Source organism: Bos grunniens, chromosome 25, assembly GCF_055505025.1.
Source record: "Bos grunniens cultivar Pamir isolate PY7600 chromosome 25, Bosgru_T2T1.0, whole genome shotgun sequence".
In the NCBI taxonomy this organism is placed as follows: Eukaryota; Metazoa; Chordata; class Mammalia; order Artiodactyla; family Bovidae; genus Bos; species Bos grunniens.
The window spans coordinates 22,818,255-22,836,296 of record NC_141189.1 but is presented as its reverse complement, the minus strand read 5'-3'; the positions used below and the strand labels follow the sequence as shown (position 1 = coordinate 22,836,296).

At 42.2% G+C, this 18,042-nt stretch overlaps 1 protein-coding gene across 9 annotated transcripts in view; it reads left to right on the top strand.

Annotated features, from left to right (window-relative positions):
- The window catches only part of EEF2K (eukaryotic elongation factor 2 kinase), an 83,586-nt gene extending 77,636 nt beyond the window's left edge, over positions 1-5,950 (top strand). For all 9 annotated transcript variants that reach the window (XM_086375359.1, XM_086375364.1, XM_086375361.1 and 6 more), the window contains 2 exons: positions 1,174-1,352; positions 2,627-5,950. In XM_086375359.1, the coding sequence (XP_086231485.1) occupies positions 1,174-1,352; positions 2,627-2,736 (289 nt within the window). In that variant the 3' untranslated portion in view covers positions 2,737-5,950. The remainder of the gene's footprint in view (positions 1-1,173; positions 1,353-2,626) is intronic.
- The last annotated feature ends 12,092 nt before the right edge of the window (positions 5,951-18,042 follow it).

The window sequence follows — 18,042 nt, the reverse complement described above, 5'->3', positions numbered from 1 at the left end:
CTGTGTCTCTCTTTGCTCTTTCCTGATGTCCTATAGTTACTCACGTGTTTGGTAATATGCATTACTACACCCCAAGGAAAAGAGCCCCCTGTCCTGTTTACTCTTTATTTTGTTTTGCACAGATTGGGTTGGCATTTGTGTCTGCCCTTGCGGGTTTGGCCACTGTGCGGCCGTAGGAGAAAGAGTTGAGAGTGAAGGGCAGAGTCAGAAGGGAGAAGTCAGCTGTTCTGGAGTAAGCCCTCCATTTTCTGGAGGAAAGCCAGAGCTGGCCAGCAGAGGCAGAGAAAGAAAGGGCTGAATGATTGCTGTCAGAAGGTTCTGGGGGCTTTGGTGAAGGGTACTCCACCCACCTCTTCTCCTGCATGAGTTACAGGGCAAATTGGTTGGGATACCACCCACTGCTAATGCAAACCCATAGGGTAGGTTTTTTGGTTTGGGGAGTTTTTTTGTTTGTTTTTTTTTTGGCCACCCTGTGCAGCTTGTGGGATCTTAGTTCCCCAACCAGGGATTGAACCCAGGCCATGGCAGTGAAAGCACCAAGTCCTAACTGGGACTGCCAGGGAATTCCTGTAGGGTGATTTTATGGATACTAGAAAAATGCTCCCCTTCCTCAAGATGCTCGACTTCCATCTGTTGGAAAATTATTGTGCTATACCAGTTTTGTTAGGGAAAACTACTTGATCGCTATTGTAATGAATATATAGATCTACAATGTGAATGCGGAGAAGGCAATGGCAAGCCACTCCACTACTCTTGCCTAGAAAATCCCGTGGATGGAGGAGCCTGGTAGGCTGCAGTCCATGGGGTCACTACAAGTCGGACGCGACTGAGCGACTTCACTTTCACTTTTCACTTTCACACAATGGAGAAGGCAATGGCAACCCACTCCAGTGTTCTTGCCTGGAGAATCCCAGGGACGGGGGAGCCTGGTGGGCTGCCGTCTATGGGGTCGCACGGAGTCAGACACGACTGAAGCGACTTAGCAGCAGCAGCAGCAGCAGCAGCACAATGTGAATGACAGCCCTTAGATGTGGTGGCATTGGATACTTTGGGTCCCGAAGCATAGGTAGTGGCCGCACTGCGATCCCTGACTTGCCTCTCCTGCTGATGGGCCTCCTCCTTCCTTCCCTGTTGCCATGGTAACTTCTCTTTTCCTCTGTATCTCCTGGCAAGGTCCCAGAGCTGGCCAGAGGCTCTCCACTGGTACAACACTGCCCTGGAGACAACTGACTGTGATGAGGGTGGGGAGTATGATGGGATGCAAGACGAACCCCGGTACATGCTGCTGGCCAGGGAGGCGGAGATGCTGTTCACAGGCGGCTGCGGGCTGGAGAAGGACCCACAGAGATCAGGTAGGGCCTGGCAGACCTGCCCCTGGGGTGGGACAGGGCTGGATAGTGAAAGAGACATAATTCCTGTCTCACTGGGACTCACAACAAGTTGCAAGACTGAGTCTCTTCTTTCCATTCTGGTTGGGAGAAAGATTCATACTGGCCCTGTATTTTGCAAGGCTGGATACCCATATGATGCTTAGAAAGGGGCTTTATGAAGTTGGTATGCAAATGAACCTTTTTAATAGTCACATGTTAGAAATTTGGGAGGTTTGTTTGCAATTCAAAAATTGAGCTGACATTTTCATAAAATTTACCATTTTAAAGTGTATAGTTCAAAAAATAAATAAATAAAAATAAAGTGTATAGTTCTGTGGTTTTTAGTATGTCCACGGTGTTATGCCATCATCACCACTACCTAATTCCAGAACATTTTCATCATGCCAGAAAGAAACCTGGTACCTATTAGCAGTGGCTCCCTATTTCCCCTTCCTGCTGTTCCTGGCAACCACTAACTTACATTCTGTCTTTATAGATTTACCTGTTCTGGTCTTTTCATATAACTGGGATCACAGTATGTGACCTTTTGTGTCTTCCTTCTTTCAGGGTTCATTCATGTTGTAGCATGTGTCAGTACTTCATTCCATGTTATTGCTGAATAATATTCCATTTTATAGATACTACATTTTGTTTATTCACTCATCAGTTAATGCACATTGTATATATTAAATAACATGATAAACATACTGAACTCCTGGTTTCACAGGTATAGGATGAGGCTAAGTTTAAAAGTTTTTTTTAAGGTAGTATAACGAAATCAAGCAACTAATACTGTAATTCTATAATCTTTTATTTGAAACTTCTAAATCCAAAAGCACTGAAAACCAAGTGTTTTTATATGTTCTCCACAAATTCATTTGGTGGCCAAACCCATCTAGACACTTTATCCCTTCCACTTTCATATAGCCCCAATTTGTCCGATAGAAGTCCTCAGCCTGATTCTCAGTGACTCACCCACAGCCCCTAAACCAATCACTGTGCTTACTGGGATAGCTCACTCTGGGTGGCTGCGCTTAAGTCCCGACTAATCCCTGTGGCCTGGTGAAGAACAGGGAAGGTGCTTTGATTGACCCGGCTTGGATCACGTGCACACTCAGAGCCCCACCCAGGTTATGTGCAGGGATAGGCCAGAAGGAGTAATCTCAGTGTGATCTTCTTGGAGAGGGGTCAGGGATACCAGGCAGCAAAAACAACAGGCTCTTCACCTCTCTGTGCCTTGCTTTGCTTTCTTTCAGGCGATTTGTACACCCAGGCAGCCGAGGCAGCGATGGAAGCCATGAAGGGCCGGCTGGCCAACCAGTACTACGAGAAAGCAGAGGAGGCCTGGGCCCAGATGGAGGAATAACTTGCTGGAAAAAACCACTGCCAGCCAGCCCCAAGTTACAGGGCTAGGAGAAGGGGGAAGAAAAAGACTTCTTATTGAGGGTTGTTTGGGGGCTGGAGCGGGCAGATGTTTTTAGTAAATCAACTTTTGTATGCTATTTTTTAACTCTTGAAAATGTCTTTGCTACCAGTGGAGACACTGCAGCTGTCCCCTAGGGCTCTGGGGATTGAAAAAGCAGCCTAATGAACCAATGTATCTTTCTGAGGTTCTTTTTCTGTGTTTTGTTGTGGTTATTGTTGTTGTTGTTTGTCATGAGATGTAAGAAAATGTATCTTTTCTGCCCTGGATGGAAAATATTAAAGCTTTGCTCATCAAGCCTTTTCAGGCTGGGCTGAAATCTCAGGCCCACAGAGCCTGTGTTTCCTGAGTCAGGATGAGGTAGGAAAGAGCAGAGCTGCATGTTAACTTTCCATGAGGTGTGTATTGTCACATCTGTCTTAGAGCAAAGCCGTCTTTCTCAGAGCATTTGGAAGAATGTGTGTGGCATTTTTTGGTGTGTGTAAGACTGTACATCTCCCAGGACCCCTTCTGCCATGGGGGAGGGCCCACACACTTTTCTTATCTTTTAATTTCCTTCCTGAAATGCAACTGATTTTGTGGAATCAGCCAAATTACATTCTGAAGTGTGTTTTCCACAGTGGGCTTTACAAAACAGGTTTGATTTCTATATGCACACTTTTACTACCTCTAATTCCTGCCTCAGCTCGTGTGGAGGTGGGTGCACCTCAAAGCTTTTACTTGTAAGGGCTGTGGCTTGGAAGGTTGAAGCCTTTCCTCCAAGCAGACATGTACTCTGCATCTCAGTAGCAGCATCCACAATATGACTGAAGTACCCCTTGTACAGTATTCCTCTGTATTTTCTTAGCATCTGACGTTCTTACGAAGAATCTGCTCCCAACCCCCATCCGCGGCATTTTCTGCTTGAAGCTTGGCTGATTTTCTTGTCATTTGCAGTAGGATGCTTTCAGCAGCAGTCCCTTGAGATTTGTTTAAGCCGTTGGAGAATGAGAGGGCAAGAACTATAAACACTCATTAATTCCAGTGATTTCCCCAGGGCCAAGCTATGGCTATCTGTATTTAATAAGTGTTCTTTTTCGAAGGATTTCAGATTTAACATCAGTGTGATTTCAACTGATGTTTCAAATAGCAAAGAAAACAGACTGCTTTGATCAACCCCAAGTGCTAAAGCAACATCTCTGTTTAAAAATCAAAACATTAAAAAAAAACAGAGCGTAACATACAAACCAGTTCATTAAGACAGGTCCTTCGGCCATGTTAGTGTTAAGTACTGTGGAGTCATGACCCTGTGCATGTATTCGGTTCCAAAGTTAAGAGTGTACCCTAAAGGAAAAATCAAACAGAGTAAAATTACCTTTGAAAAGTGCTTTGGATCACCTATAAATGACGGGTACCCCTGTTTTTGTATTTGGACTCACCATAACCAGTTTCCTCCAAAAGCTGGAACTAATTACCCTTTTGCTGTTTGCACAAATCAAGTAGTTGGCTTGCCTTAAGTTGTTTGTGTGTTTTAAACCAGTGCATATAGTTAATTTGCATTTGTTAAATGTAAGCTAGAAGCAACTTTATTTTGACTTTTCAAAATTCTCAAACCTCATTAACTGATGCTTTTGTTGTTGCTGTTGTTAGTTCAACCAGTCTCCTTGCTCTCTGAGATTTTATTATGCAAATCATTTATATTCCCTGACCACCTGTCTCATTTCCTAGTTACATGTCAGTGCTTTTCTGTAACACAGGGATTGGCAACTTTTTCTAAAGGGCCAGATAGTAAATATTTTAGGCTTTGTGGGCCTTATGGTCTCTTGCAACTACTCAGCCTTGCCATTATAGTACAGAAACACTGGTGAATGATACCTAAATGAATGAGTGCAGCTGGTGTTCCAATAAAACTTTATTGACAAAAACAGCCTGCCTGGGCTATAGTTTGCCAGCCCCTGCTCTAATCCTGACTAAGAGTTACTATATTAAACCCTGAAGCTGCGTGTTAACTCAATTTTTCTTCAATCTCTAGTGCTTAAAAACACAGGGCCTTGGCACTGAGTAAGCACTCAGTAAATTCATAAAAAATGGAGTGTTTGTGGCTCTAGTTCCTCCAGCCTGTCTGGAATGGCTTGGTCATCTGTGCAATTCCACCCATCCATATGGCTTTAATGTCACCAGGTGGTCCCCTTCTCCTGTAGGAGACTGGAATGGCCTGGATATACTACAGCTAATCAAATGCTTCTTTAAGGATCAGTGAGAGCAAAGTGATCTGCAAGACACAAATCCTTCTGAGCTAACAGAACTTACTCCACCTTCAAAAGATAGTTCTGTGCCTTCTAAAATTGGCTAGGGCATCTTCTTTTTCCACAAATGCTGAGCATCCAAAAAGCAAAAAACCTCAGGACATTCCAGCCCAACTGGGAAGACATCAGAGACTATCTTCAAGTACAAGAAGCAGGTGAAGGTCCAGGAGATTAGTGGAGTCAAGGATATAATCAGTATCTTCAGTCACAGATGGGAAATCCAAGGTTCTGAAAGGTAGACTCTTTCCAAATATCCTGCTGGTTAGAGGCTAAGCTGAAGCCAGAATCTGCCAGCTACTCTTAGAGGATTCTGGGAATAAAATTTAAAATTAAACTGCAGTGAACTGGAGTGTAATGTCTCTCAGTTTTGCTATAGGTTTAAAAAGAAAAAAAAAAAAAAAAGCAGGCTTTATGGATGGAAGTAGGAAAAAAAAATCCCTAGCCCCCAGTGCAGCTGGATGTCCTTATTCCCTGCTCACCTGAGGCCCTGTGGGAATTTATCATCAAATGCAACATTGATGAGTCAAGCCAGGTAACTACTGTTGTTGCTATTTTAATGACTTCCTTTCCTTTCATCCCAGCACATTTGTCTGCAGTACTAGACATGTGTCACAAATCAACAAAATGTTTACACAAGTATGTGCAGCTTGGGGGGGGAGGGCAGGGCGAAGGAGACAAAATATGCATATTCTCTGCAATTGTGCCTGTTACTCATTTTTTCTAATCTCTGAGGTAACCATTTAACCTAGACAAGGTGGACACTGGGTGGGACCCAGAGAATACAGTGGCTTGTATTATAGATTTATTTTTGCATATATATTGTTCACTTTTGCCTTTCCAAATAAAGTGATTTCTTTCTTTCTGGTCTCAAATTCAAGTGTCTTCTGGTTACAGATGAGTGAAGGAGGTGAGTGGAGACAGAGTGGATTGGAGGCCTTAGTCCCACCTGAAAAGCAGCTCAGATTCAGCTCCAGATGGTTGTCCCCATGGGGAGTGTGGGCTCAATGTTGCCCCCTTTTCTAGTTTTTCAAACTGCTGAAAATTTGATTTGTTAATGCAAGTTTTCTCAATTTTTAATATTTCTAATAAATTCTTACAAAAACCTTCCAAATTTGGCACATAATGTTTTCCATTTGCTTTATATAAAGGATGTACCCCTCTCTCTTTTTTTTTTTTTTTGGTTTTTCTGACCTAGAAAACAAAGAATAATTTTTACCAATAGAGTTGTCATCAGTTTCAAAGAAAATGCATGTAATAGATGTTTTGTGATCTAAAACTTGAAAAAATGTTGCTTATTTGCATGATCATTTGGTTTCAAGCTAATTGCTTTTTAAGAAATTCAATGAGAATTTCTTTAAAAATTTTAAGAATATTAAGAAATTTGAACATTGGCATAACTCTACATGGTATATTGAGCACACATTTCTTTGGTCCATTTGCTCTTAAGTCCCAACTAAAATGACAGGAAAGAAATTTTCTTAATGGCATAAGCCCATGAGGATGAAGAGTAGACATCAACAACAAAATCCTGGATGCTGGAAAGGAGATGGACTGAATGAGCAGCCCCAAGAAAGCTGGATCCTAGGTCAGCTGCAGAGAAATCTGAGAACCATGTTTTCATCATTGAAGACACCCCCAAAAGGATAAGCCATAGGTACCAGGAGCCTCTGGAAGGTGGGAGTGAAATGGTGCTAAAAATGTAGGTTCAGTTGAAAGACAAAGCATCAGACCTCTAGACCCATTCATCTCCCCCATGTAGCCAGTCAGCTGCTCCTTCATCACACTGCAGAAGCCTAGGACACCAGGCAGAGTAGAGAGTGAGGCTGAACTGTAGGTGGCACTTTGCGGGGGCTCCGAGGAGCTCCAGGCCTTTGTGTCTCAGCACCGAAAGAATTCAGTGAGAGGCAAAGTGATAGAAAGTGACATTCAAATAGGATGCCTGGTGAGGCTAAGCAGGCAGGCAAGAGAGCGCCACCCTGAGAACTTAGTGGGCTACAGTTTCATAAAGGGAAAAGCGGGCAGGGGAAAAAGACCACCTTCTTCCTCATTCTTCCATCATCAGCCCCTCCTCCAGGTTGGGCAGAGGAGTTTTCTTATCCCTACGTGGTCAAGCTGGGACTAGCATAGTATTATGGAAAAATTATTTCAGGTCTCAGCACAATGAGGGTCTTTACTTTGAAATGTCACATTTCCATAAATCATTGGCTTTTTTATTTTTAAGATTTACTTATTTTTAACTATGCTGGGTTTTTGTTGCTGCACACAGGCGTTCTCTAGTTGTGATGAGCAGGGGCTACTCTTCTTTGTGGTATACCAGCTTCTCATTGTCCTGACTTCTTCTGTTGCAGAGCATAGGTACGCAGGCTTCAGTAGTTGGGGCATGTGGGCTCAGTGGTTGTGGCTCATGGGCTCTAGACTGTTGGCCCAGTAGTTGCGGTGTTTGGGCTTAGTTGCTCCACGGCATGTGGTATCTTCCCTGACCAGGGTCAAACCTGTGTCCCCTGCACTGGCAGGCACTCTCAACCACTAGACCACCAGGGAAGGCCCAAACATTTTTTATGTGTGTAGAGAGCATGTCCTAGGGTTCATTAACTTACTGAGCTCCAGCGGGCAGGATGTTGGTCTCATGCACCTGTTGTTTCATTGTTTTGGGGCATGTCTCATACTTCTCCTGCATGATTTTGTTGCTAAGCAAGCCTGCTTAGTTTTGTGGGTAAGCACGCCTACTTTCTTGCTGCTGCTAAGTCGCTTCAGTCGTGTCCGACTCTGTGTGACCCCATAGACGGCAGCCCACCAGGCTCCCCCGTCCCTGGGATTCTCCAGGCAAGAACACTGGAGTGGGTTGCCATTTCCTTCTCCAATGCATGAAAGTGAAAAGTGAAAGTGAAGTCGCTCAGTCGTGTCCAACTCTTAGCGACCCATGGACTGCAGCCCACCAGGCCCCTCCGTCCATGGGATTTTCCAGGCAAGAGTACCGGAGTGGGGTGCCATCGCCTTCTCCAGTACTTTCTTAGTGATCATTAACTTACAGGGGTCTCCCCATACTTTTTCTTTACTTACAATTCTCTAGTGGGATTAACTATTTAATTACCTACTTTGTCCATTTACTCTGGCCCTATCAAGGCTACTGTCCTGAAAGGAGGGTTGTGAAAGTTTCTGTATTGTTGTAGAGTGTCCACCAGCCTTCTTTGCTCCTGTGCTCCCAGGTACGCTGGCAGCTGACTTTGTCCCTCCTCGTGGAGGGCAGACAACTGGAAAAATTTCTTGTAAATCTTAGCAGCCTAAGATAAAAGATTTAAAGTACTTCCCCCTAACAAAACAGGCTGGCCAGAGCACCTCACAAAAAAAGTCTCACCCATCAAGTCCCACCCACAACCACACAGACAAATTCCCAGACAACATATTAGAGCCCCATTCTTAAACTTGAACAGCCACCCAAAGATCCATACATACGGAAGGTATTTCATACAACAAACAGAACCAACAGAAAACAGCATCTTTGAGGAAACAATATGGCTAGAGAAGAAAACTTTAATAAAAAACTATCAATATCCTTAGATAAAATATTGTATCCATGCAAAAAGAACAAGATATGATTCTAAGAATTCACATAGTAAAAGGGCTCTTGTAAACTGAATATAACTTAGAGAAATGAGTAACTTAATAGAAGGTCTGGAAAATGAAGTAGAGGAAATTTCCCAGAGAGTGAAACAAAAGAATAAAAATGCTGAAGAATAGGAGAGGAAATTCTAGAAGCCAAAGGAACAGGCATTCTGGGCTGCAAAACTATTCCTCAGTGAAACAGTTATAATTGTTAACCATTTTTGCTTTGTGGATAAATCAGCTAAGAACAGCCTCAGATTATGTATGTGTAACCTTTTGAGGATCTTTCCTTGGCTTTTTAAAATTTGGGGACAGGATTCTAGGATCCTAGTTTCATAGCTAAAAATTTCATATAGGCTTTTAATAGAAATTAAGCATACATGTAGATATAAATATCATTTTTACTGAATTATGTTCAGCATGTAGATTAAAATGCAAAGAAGTTTAACTCGGTCCTACCAATATGCAAATCATTTAGAAGTGAGAAATTGCTTTCTCTGTAATACCATGAAGTTTCCAAAAAGATTTGGTTTCTCTTCTATCTTGACACGTTACTGGAAAGAACTGACTCCACGTTGGATCTGTTTCTTTTCCTTTAACCTTTGCTTCCCATTGCTTTTGTTCACTAAAACAACACTGTTTATATGAAATGGCCTGCCTCTGGGACCCCTGCTCCTCTGCCTGAATACTGAACCAGAGTGCCTCTTGTTCAGGACAAGGCCCATCTGTGGGTGGCTACCGGAAGGAAGAAATGAACACATTTCCTCCCCAAGGCTAGCCATTCCAGGAGATATTTGCAAGATTAATGGCCTTTTACTTTTCTTCCTCACCTCCCCCCCTTCTCTGTTCTATAAAATAACCTGGCATCCAGACCGCAACAAGATGGTTATTTTGAGACAATAGTTTGCCATCTTCTCAGTCTGCTGGCTTCCTGAATAAAGTTGGGTTCCTTGCCTCAGCACCTCATCTCCAACTCATTGGTGAGCTTGGACTCAGTAACGGACATGCTTACTAGTATTTAAGATCACCAAAAAAAGAAAGTATCACTGAAAGAAACTCAAAAGTCTGGTTATGACTGGGTGTGTTTCCCCCTCTCCTTTTATGAGTCATCTGAGGAATCTATCTGTTTTTCTCCCTACATACATATCTTTCTTTCTGACTTCATGCACAATTTTAGTTTTCTCAATTATAAATGAAATTAATTCCAAAAAGTAATACTAGTAGTATCTATTGGAAAAAATAAATGTAGTCTTAATTAAAATAAAACAAAATATAGGATTTCCCTGGCAATCCAGTGTTTAAGACCCTGAGCTTCTAATGCAGGGGACACAGGTTTGATCCCTGGTCAGGGAATTAAGCTCCCACATGGCCTGGCTTAAAAAAAAAGAAAAAGAAAAAAAAAAAAAGATATTTTAGGAGCCCAAGTTAGAGCAGAGACAGTAGAGAGGACAGAATCTTTTGGGGCTACACCATGCAGCATCAGTTCAGTTCAATTCACTGGCTCAGTCGTGTCTGACCTCTGCACTGCAGCACGCCAGGCCTCCCTGTCCATCACCAACTCCTGGAGCTTGCTCAAACTCAGATCCATTGAGTTGGTGATGCCATCCAACCATTTCATCCTCTGTCGTCTCCTTCTCCTCCTGCCTTCAGTCTTTCCCAGCATCAAGGTCTTTTCTAATGAGTCAGTTCTTCACATCAGGTGGCCAAAGTATTGGACTTCAGCTTCAGCATCAGTCCTTCCAAAGAATATTTAGGACTGATTTCATTTAGGATTTACTGGTTTGATCTCCTTGCAGTCCAAAAGACTCTCAAGAGTCTTATCCGACACCAAATTTCAGCCACACAGCTTGCGGGATCTTAGTTCCCTGACCGGAGAGCAAACCCTTGCCCCTGCAGTGGAAGTGCAGAGTCTTAACCACAGGACTGACAGGGAATTAAATGCCTGAGAGAATCTTTTTTAACTGTTGAGAACATTCCTTGGGACAGAAGGATGTGTCTCCAGAGCAAGAGGCCCCGTTAAGTATCTAGCACAATGGATAAAATTAGACCTATGCCAAGATTTGTCTTCCTGAAATTTCAGAACATTGAGGGCAAGGAAAAGATACTGGAAATTTCAGGAGGGAAAGAGAAAGTTTCATACAAATGACTGAGAATCAGAATAATATCAGATAACTCAATAGTAACACTGGAAGTTGGAAGTTGATGCTTTTTAAATTGTGGGGAAAATATTCTTTAATGGAGAATCATATGCCCAGACTATTAAGCAAGCATAAAGGTCAAATAAAGATATTTCAGATGTGTAAATTCACAAAAAAGTAATCTCTTGAGTACTCTTTCTCCAGAAGACACTGGAAGAGTTGTTCTATCAAAAGAGAGCCACTGTGGGGGAAATAAGAAAGGCATGGGTTCCAGACCAAGAATGAGGCAAAGTCAGTCCCTACATGAGAGTGAAGAGCCAGAGTTTACGGCATCTCTCAGGAGGCTGTGGGAGAAATGTCTTCAAAAATTTGAAGCAATAGAGCACCTCTTGATTCTGTGTGACAAGGATGGACAGTTTGAAGTTGAGTTATGGATGAATTCATAGAAAGGTAAATTTTTTTAAAGGCAGTTATTAAATAAAGAATAAGATAAACAATATTTTCCAGAAGAGGAAAAATAATCATAGTTGAGAACATAGTTAAGCTTAAGCTTAAATGAGTAGCATGTACTGATCATTGTTCAAATGAAATTGTAGTATGATTCTTTCAGGAGGGTTGAGGTGTTTGTGATGGCAGAAGTCGGGTGATTAAAGTTAAATTCTTATCTTCCTTAGTAGGAAGTCAATCAGTCAGTCAGTCAGTTCAGTCGTCAATAGGAAATGCCTAAAACAACAAAAAAAAAGCAGCGATACAAGTACGTTGTTTAGACATATGGAGATAAACACAAGAATCAGCTAAAAGTTGAGAGTGGTTGCCTGGAGTGGAAGGGGTAGGCATACTATTCATTTTGATAACATGCCTTATAGAATTAATACCATATACAACTTTGGTAAAATTATCAAAGTAAGAATTTATGCCATGAAATTAAAAGACGCTTGCTCCTTGGAAGGAAAGTTATGACCAACCTAGACAGAATATTAAAAAGCAGAGATATCACTTTGCCAACAAAGGTCCATCTAGTCAAGGCTATGGTTTTTCCAGTGGTCATGTATGGATGTGAGAGTTGGACTATAAAGAAAGCTGAGCGCCGAAGAATTGATGCTTTTGAACTGTGGTGTTGGAACTCTTGAGAGTCCCTTGCACTGCAAGCAGATCCAACCAGTTGGATCCAACCAGTTGGAGAGTCTCAAGGGACTCTTGAGAGTCCCTTGCACTGCAAGGAGATCCAACCAGTCCTTCCTAAGGAATATCAGTCCTGAGTGTTCATTGGAAGGACTGATGTTGAAGCTGAAACTCTAATACTTTGGCCACCTGATGCAAAGAACTGACTCATTTGAAAAGACCCTGATGCTGGGAAAGATTGAGGGCAGGAGGAGAAGGGGACGACAGAGGATGAGATGGCTGGATCGCATCACTGACTCAATGGACCTGAGTCTGGGTGAACTCCAGGAGTTGGTGATGGACAGGGAGGCCTGGCGTGCTGCGGTTCATGGGGTCACAAAGAGTCGGACACGACTGAGTGACTGAACTGAACTGAAGAATTTAAAATTTCTTTAAATTTAATTTTCCAGCATTTAATTTTTCACTAGCATGTGTCTTAGCTCCTCAATGAAATGGTAAGATCAGTCATGAGAAAGGCCATGTTTTATACTACCTTGAGTCTTACAGAGCATCAAGCAAGCTATCTTCCCTTTAGTAAATTTGATGTTTGCTTCATTGTTCTTGTCCAGATGTGAATGGTGTCATAGTCTAAAGTTCCATGAAGGTTTTCAGGTGTTCTGATGCTGTGATATTTTTGGAGTAACACAGCTTCCTGTTGCATTTTATGTCTGTTCTTCTTCTTAGGCTGTTAGAAAATTGATACAATCTATCAGTTATGTTGACTTCCATCTCTAATGCCTGATCACATAGGCTAGAGCCCCCATAGAGAAGGAAATGGCAACCCACTCCAGTACTCTTGCCTGGAAAATTCCATGGATGGAGGAGCCTGGTAGGCTACAGTCCATGGGGTCGCAAAGAGTCCAACACAGCTGAGCGACTTCACTTTCTTTCTTTCTGAAGTTCCTTTTGGAGAAGGAAATGGCAACCCACTCCAGTGTTCTTGGCTGGAGAATCCCATGGACAGAGGGGCCTGGTGGGCTACAGTCTATGGGGTTGCAAAGAGTCAGACACGACTAAGCAATTAACACACAGACACACAGAGCCTGCATTCAGTAGGCTTTCATTAATGGCCTATGGTGGTTACTAGATGTCAACTGGGCTAAACTAAACTGCATTTTCCAAAATTCCCTTCCCACCATGTCTAGTGAAGAGAAACCACAAGAGAAATTTGCAGGAGGCATTAGCCCTGTTTCCTCTCTGGAGACTGATGGCATGCAGAGTTCAAAGTAACAATTTAAAATGTTTACTAACTAAGCTAAAAATGCTAAATTAAATTTGCTAAGTTAAAAATTCATCATGATAATTTATGTATTGAATATCCACTACTATGTTTTGTTGAATCTTAAGACACCATTGATCTTAAGACCCATCATTATTTTCTGTATTAATGAGAAAAAAATAACACTGAAAATAAACTGTATGCCATGGATCATAAGACGCAGGCCAATTTTAGAGATATTAAAATGTGGGGGGAAAAAAAAAAACGTGTCTTAGAAATAATGATACATGGCCTGTCAGGCATTAGGCTGGACATAACACAGTCACCTCTAACCCTGCAACCAACTTCAGTATTACTGTGAACGTTTTACAGATGAGAAAAATGAGGCTTAAAGGTATGACACAGCAAAAACATTTGATAAGAATATTTCCATCCATCAGGAAGGAAAGTTGGAGGTTTGAAGCTCAAATATCATCATAGTTGCAGCAGAAATGATGTCACCTGCAGCTGCTGCCGCCGCCTTATTCCTATGACCTCCAGCACGGGACACAGGAGTGCGTTTGTAAAGCTGAAACTTAAAGGTATTGGAGGGAGGGTGCCAGGAATAGTGGCGTCTTCAGCTTAACTTGACTCAATACAGGAAACCTCTCCCAGGTCTCTCAGTTTGGGTGGACCTTTAAGTGGTCAAGGTGTAAGATGACTGCCTGTCCCAGTCTGCCAAGGAGAGTCCTAGTTCATGCCTGTGTCCCAGTTTTCCTTCTAATTAAGCATTTGTTCTAGACAGAAATGCTCTGATCACCCTGCATGCAACTAAAGGGTCTCCTCTGCAAAAACAGGGTTCCTCTTGGGGAGGCCTAGGTGATTGGGGGATCCTTAGTTGCAGGTGATAGAAATTAACACCAACCAACATTAGCAACGGAGAAGGCAATGGCACCCCACTCCAGTACTCTTGCCTGGAAAATCCCATGGACCGAGGAGCCTGGTGGGCTGCAGTCCATGGGGTCGCTACAGTTGGACACGACTGAGCGACTTCACTTTCACGTTTCACTTTCATGCATTGGAGAAGGAACTGGCACCCCACTCCAGAGTTCTTGCCTGGAGGATCCCAGGGACGGAGAAGCCTGATGGGCTGCCGTCTATGGGGTCTCACAGAGTCGGACACGACTGAAGCGACTTAGCAGTAGCAATATTAGCAAAGCTTTTTTTTTTTTTGAGAAGGCGGTAACTTACACTTTGGAAGGTAAAAGGGAATTAATCAGGCCTCAGAAAGGAGGTCCTAGGGCAAGCGTGGGGATCTAGCAGAAGGTAACAGTCGAAAAGTTTCCTTCCCTGGGCCACTAGTGAGCTAAATTGGCTCTAGTATCCAGATTCAGATTTCCAGGATGAAGCATCTGATTGGCCTAATTTGGATCCTGGTGCTTTGATTGACAGTTCCTTCAAGACCACAGGGAGGAGCTGGGGAGGGATACATTGGGAGCTCAGGCTTGACATATACACACTACCATATTTAAATAGGTAACTAATAAGAACCTACTGTATGGCACAGGGCACTCTACTCACTACTCTGTAATGACCTATAAGGGGAAAATATCTAAAAAGGAGTGAATATATGTATCACTGATTCACTTGGCTGTACAGCAGAAAGTAGCACAACATTGTAAATCAACTATACTCCAATAAAAATTAATTGGAAAAAAAGACCACAGGGAGGAGTGTTTCCTCAAAGGAAAATCAGTATTGGAAACAGAAGAGTGGGGGGAAGGATTCTGGGAAGGCACAAACAACACATTCCCACCCAGAGAGAGTATTCCCTTTGGGGAGGAAGAAGAAAAGGGCCCTGAAGAGTAGAGGAAAATGTCAAAAAAAACTTTTCCGATGGTTTTGTTGCAAGCCTACGCTAAAATTTTATTACAGTCTTCCTGGAAGTGTAAATCTTCAGGGAGGCTAGTTCAAAGATCCATATTTGGTAGGGACATTAAAAAAAAAATTACCTTTTATTACAGTACCGCCTACATAGAGTAAAGTGTACAATCTTAAGTGTAGAGCTTGATGAATTTTAGAACATTTGCAGCACTCTAGAAAGGTCCCTCAGAGACATGCCCCACCCCCCCACCTCTGGCATTACATCCCACCCCAACTCACACAAGGGTGACCATTCTTCTGACTTTTATTCTGGTAAAGACATTTTATAGGACAAGAGAATGGTTACACAATCATTGTCAGATTCGGGAAGACGGGGCAGGGATGTTTCATTAAAGTTCACTACTCTCTTGACTGGCAAACAACTGGTGGATGGGTAGAAAACTAGTTTCCCAGTACAAATTTTAATGCTAGTAAATTTCATAAGAAAAATGGTTAAATATTTTACTGGGAATGTTAACTCCCAGAAGGAGGTTCAGGCTGTACGGTTTGGTCTCAGACCGGGTTTGGGATGAATTTCCTTTTGCAGGGGCAAGGGAGTGAAGACTGCAGGGGATCCAGGACTAAGCCACCTTGTCCAATCCCGCTGTCCCCAGCCGAAGGGGCTATGATCTAGAGACAGACACCCTTTACTTGACAGTTTCTAGACTGGGGGTGGGGGCCAGAAGCAATGTTTCATCTGTGGTGCTTGCCCTTTGTCCCGGCCATCCGCCCCATTAGCCAAGGGACAGAGCAGACATGCCATAGGACAGTGGGGGTTTAGCCCTTTCCTCTCTCCCCTTACATAAAGTTGCTGGCACCCAGTGGGTCCTAGTTCCGGTGCAGCATTCTGCTTCTCCTGCTTATTAGTTTCACATCTGACAGTCACAAGACAGCTGTGTGATGGCACCGCAGGTCTGCAAGAAACGCCCAAAGGAGACCCTGGGCTCTGCCTTCCTGGATCAGCTGGCATTCCTGTTAGGCATCTTGTTTAGTCAATACTGGCAGGGACAGACGTGAATTGCTGCAGAATGTTCTGGCAGAAATATCTTTACCTCTATTTGAGCACTTTCCACACTAGGCAGGGCGGGGCTCATTTATTAAAGTTAACAGATACCCCTAGCTTTAGCAGAAAAGAGGAATTTATTACAATGATAAAGGGATGTCTGCAAGAAAGTGAATGCCACTGGGCCCTGGAAAAGTCTTAAGCTGGGAGTCACAAAACCATCAGAATTTCTCTGTGACTCTCTACTCTTCCTTTCATTTTATCATTATTTTTCCATTCACTGGCTTTCTCTTCTTCTCCAGTCCATCTCACAGAATCTGGCCACCCCAAATCCCAGTTCAGTCAGTCGGTCTCAGAGACTGACCCCAACACTTAGTACAGTCAAAATAACAAATCAGGAACTCACCACGTCTCATGATTGGTCTGACCTCTGTCCTGTGTTTACCATAGAGCCCACTGGCCACGGTGTGGGGGAAGGTGACCGCCAGAGACCCACTCTCTGGGCTGGTCAGGCAATTACTAGAAAAGTAGAATTAGGCAGAGATTCCAGCAATTATTCTTCATCATAGGGCTATTTCCTTTTGGAAAATCCAGCACATAACTCACAAACAAATACAGTTCCTCCTGGTACTAAAACACCATGAGCAGGTCAAGGTTTCTATTGATTGCAAGGACTATTCCTCACTTGATTTTGATCCTCTCACAAGATAGATGGCCAAGATAGATGGCTGCTTCTGTATGTATTAAAGCTTGCTTTAAAAGTAACGAACTCTCCCAGTACAATGAAAATCTTTGTACGTCAATACTTATTTTAAAGGTAGATGGAGAAAAAAATATGCATTAAGGAGGAATTGAAGAGACAGAGGAATATGGAATGCCCAAATATCAGGGTGTGTGCCAACTGGATATTAACCAGAAACTTGAATATAACAACTTAATATAAACCACTTAAATGTCCATCTTCATAGCATGGAATAAATTAGATCCATATGTATCACAATAAATAAAAAGTGTAATATTGGAGTAGAAAAGCAAGTTGCAGAATAATATTGGTACAATGTAGTAAGGATTATGTAAATAAAAAGCAAGATCACACTATATATTTTTACTGGATTTTTAAAAGGATCACATTCACACTTTTAATGAAAAGCATATACATAAGAAAAGAATTGGAAGTAAAATGCCACGATATTATGTAGTGGGAATATGGATGATTTTTTTGTATTTTTTCTATATTTTAAAATATCTACATATATATCAATATGGATACTAAAAAAACATAGGTGAAAAAAGTTGCAATAAATACTACTGGTATGATTAATATTTATATTTATGTAAAATCCATAACAATAAAAACAAAACACCTATTTCTATGGATATATCTAGCATATATATGGTCATATGAATATATCCATATATATTCACATAAATTCACAATAGAAGATCCAGAAGGATGTACAGTATACTAAGCTGTATAATGGTTACCTCTGCGGAAGGGACTTAGATACCAAAGGTAAAAAAACATTAGTACTTTATCTACAACGTTTTCATATTTTGCAATAATTCACATATTATCTGTGTAACTAAAAATTAAAACACATAGTTTTAGAGAAAACTGCCTACACCAGTCCACGGGTTTGGCTTTCAGAACCCCTGGTGCCGGCTACTGCTGAAACCCATCATTTATTCCAGTGTGGGTTAACCTGCTTAACGTGTTAAACGTCCTACTCAGAAAACAGATTGTTAAACTGCGTTTCGTTCTAAGATCTGTTCGGAAGAAGTGTGGGTCTAGCTATTGGAGCAAATATTTTCTTTTTAGTAGCCGACACGTTCTAAAATAGTTCTATAGGGATGAAGTAAAACATATATCAAAGAAACAGACATGTACGTGCATGTAAATGTTTTAAATAGCTTCCTGGAAAACCCCAATCACAACTG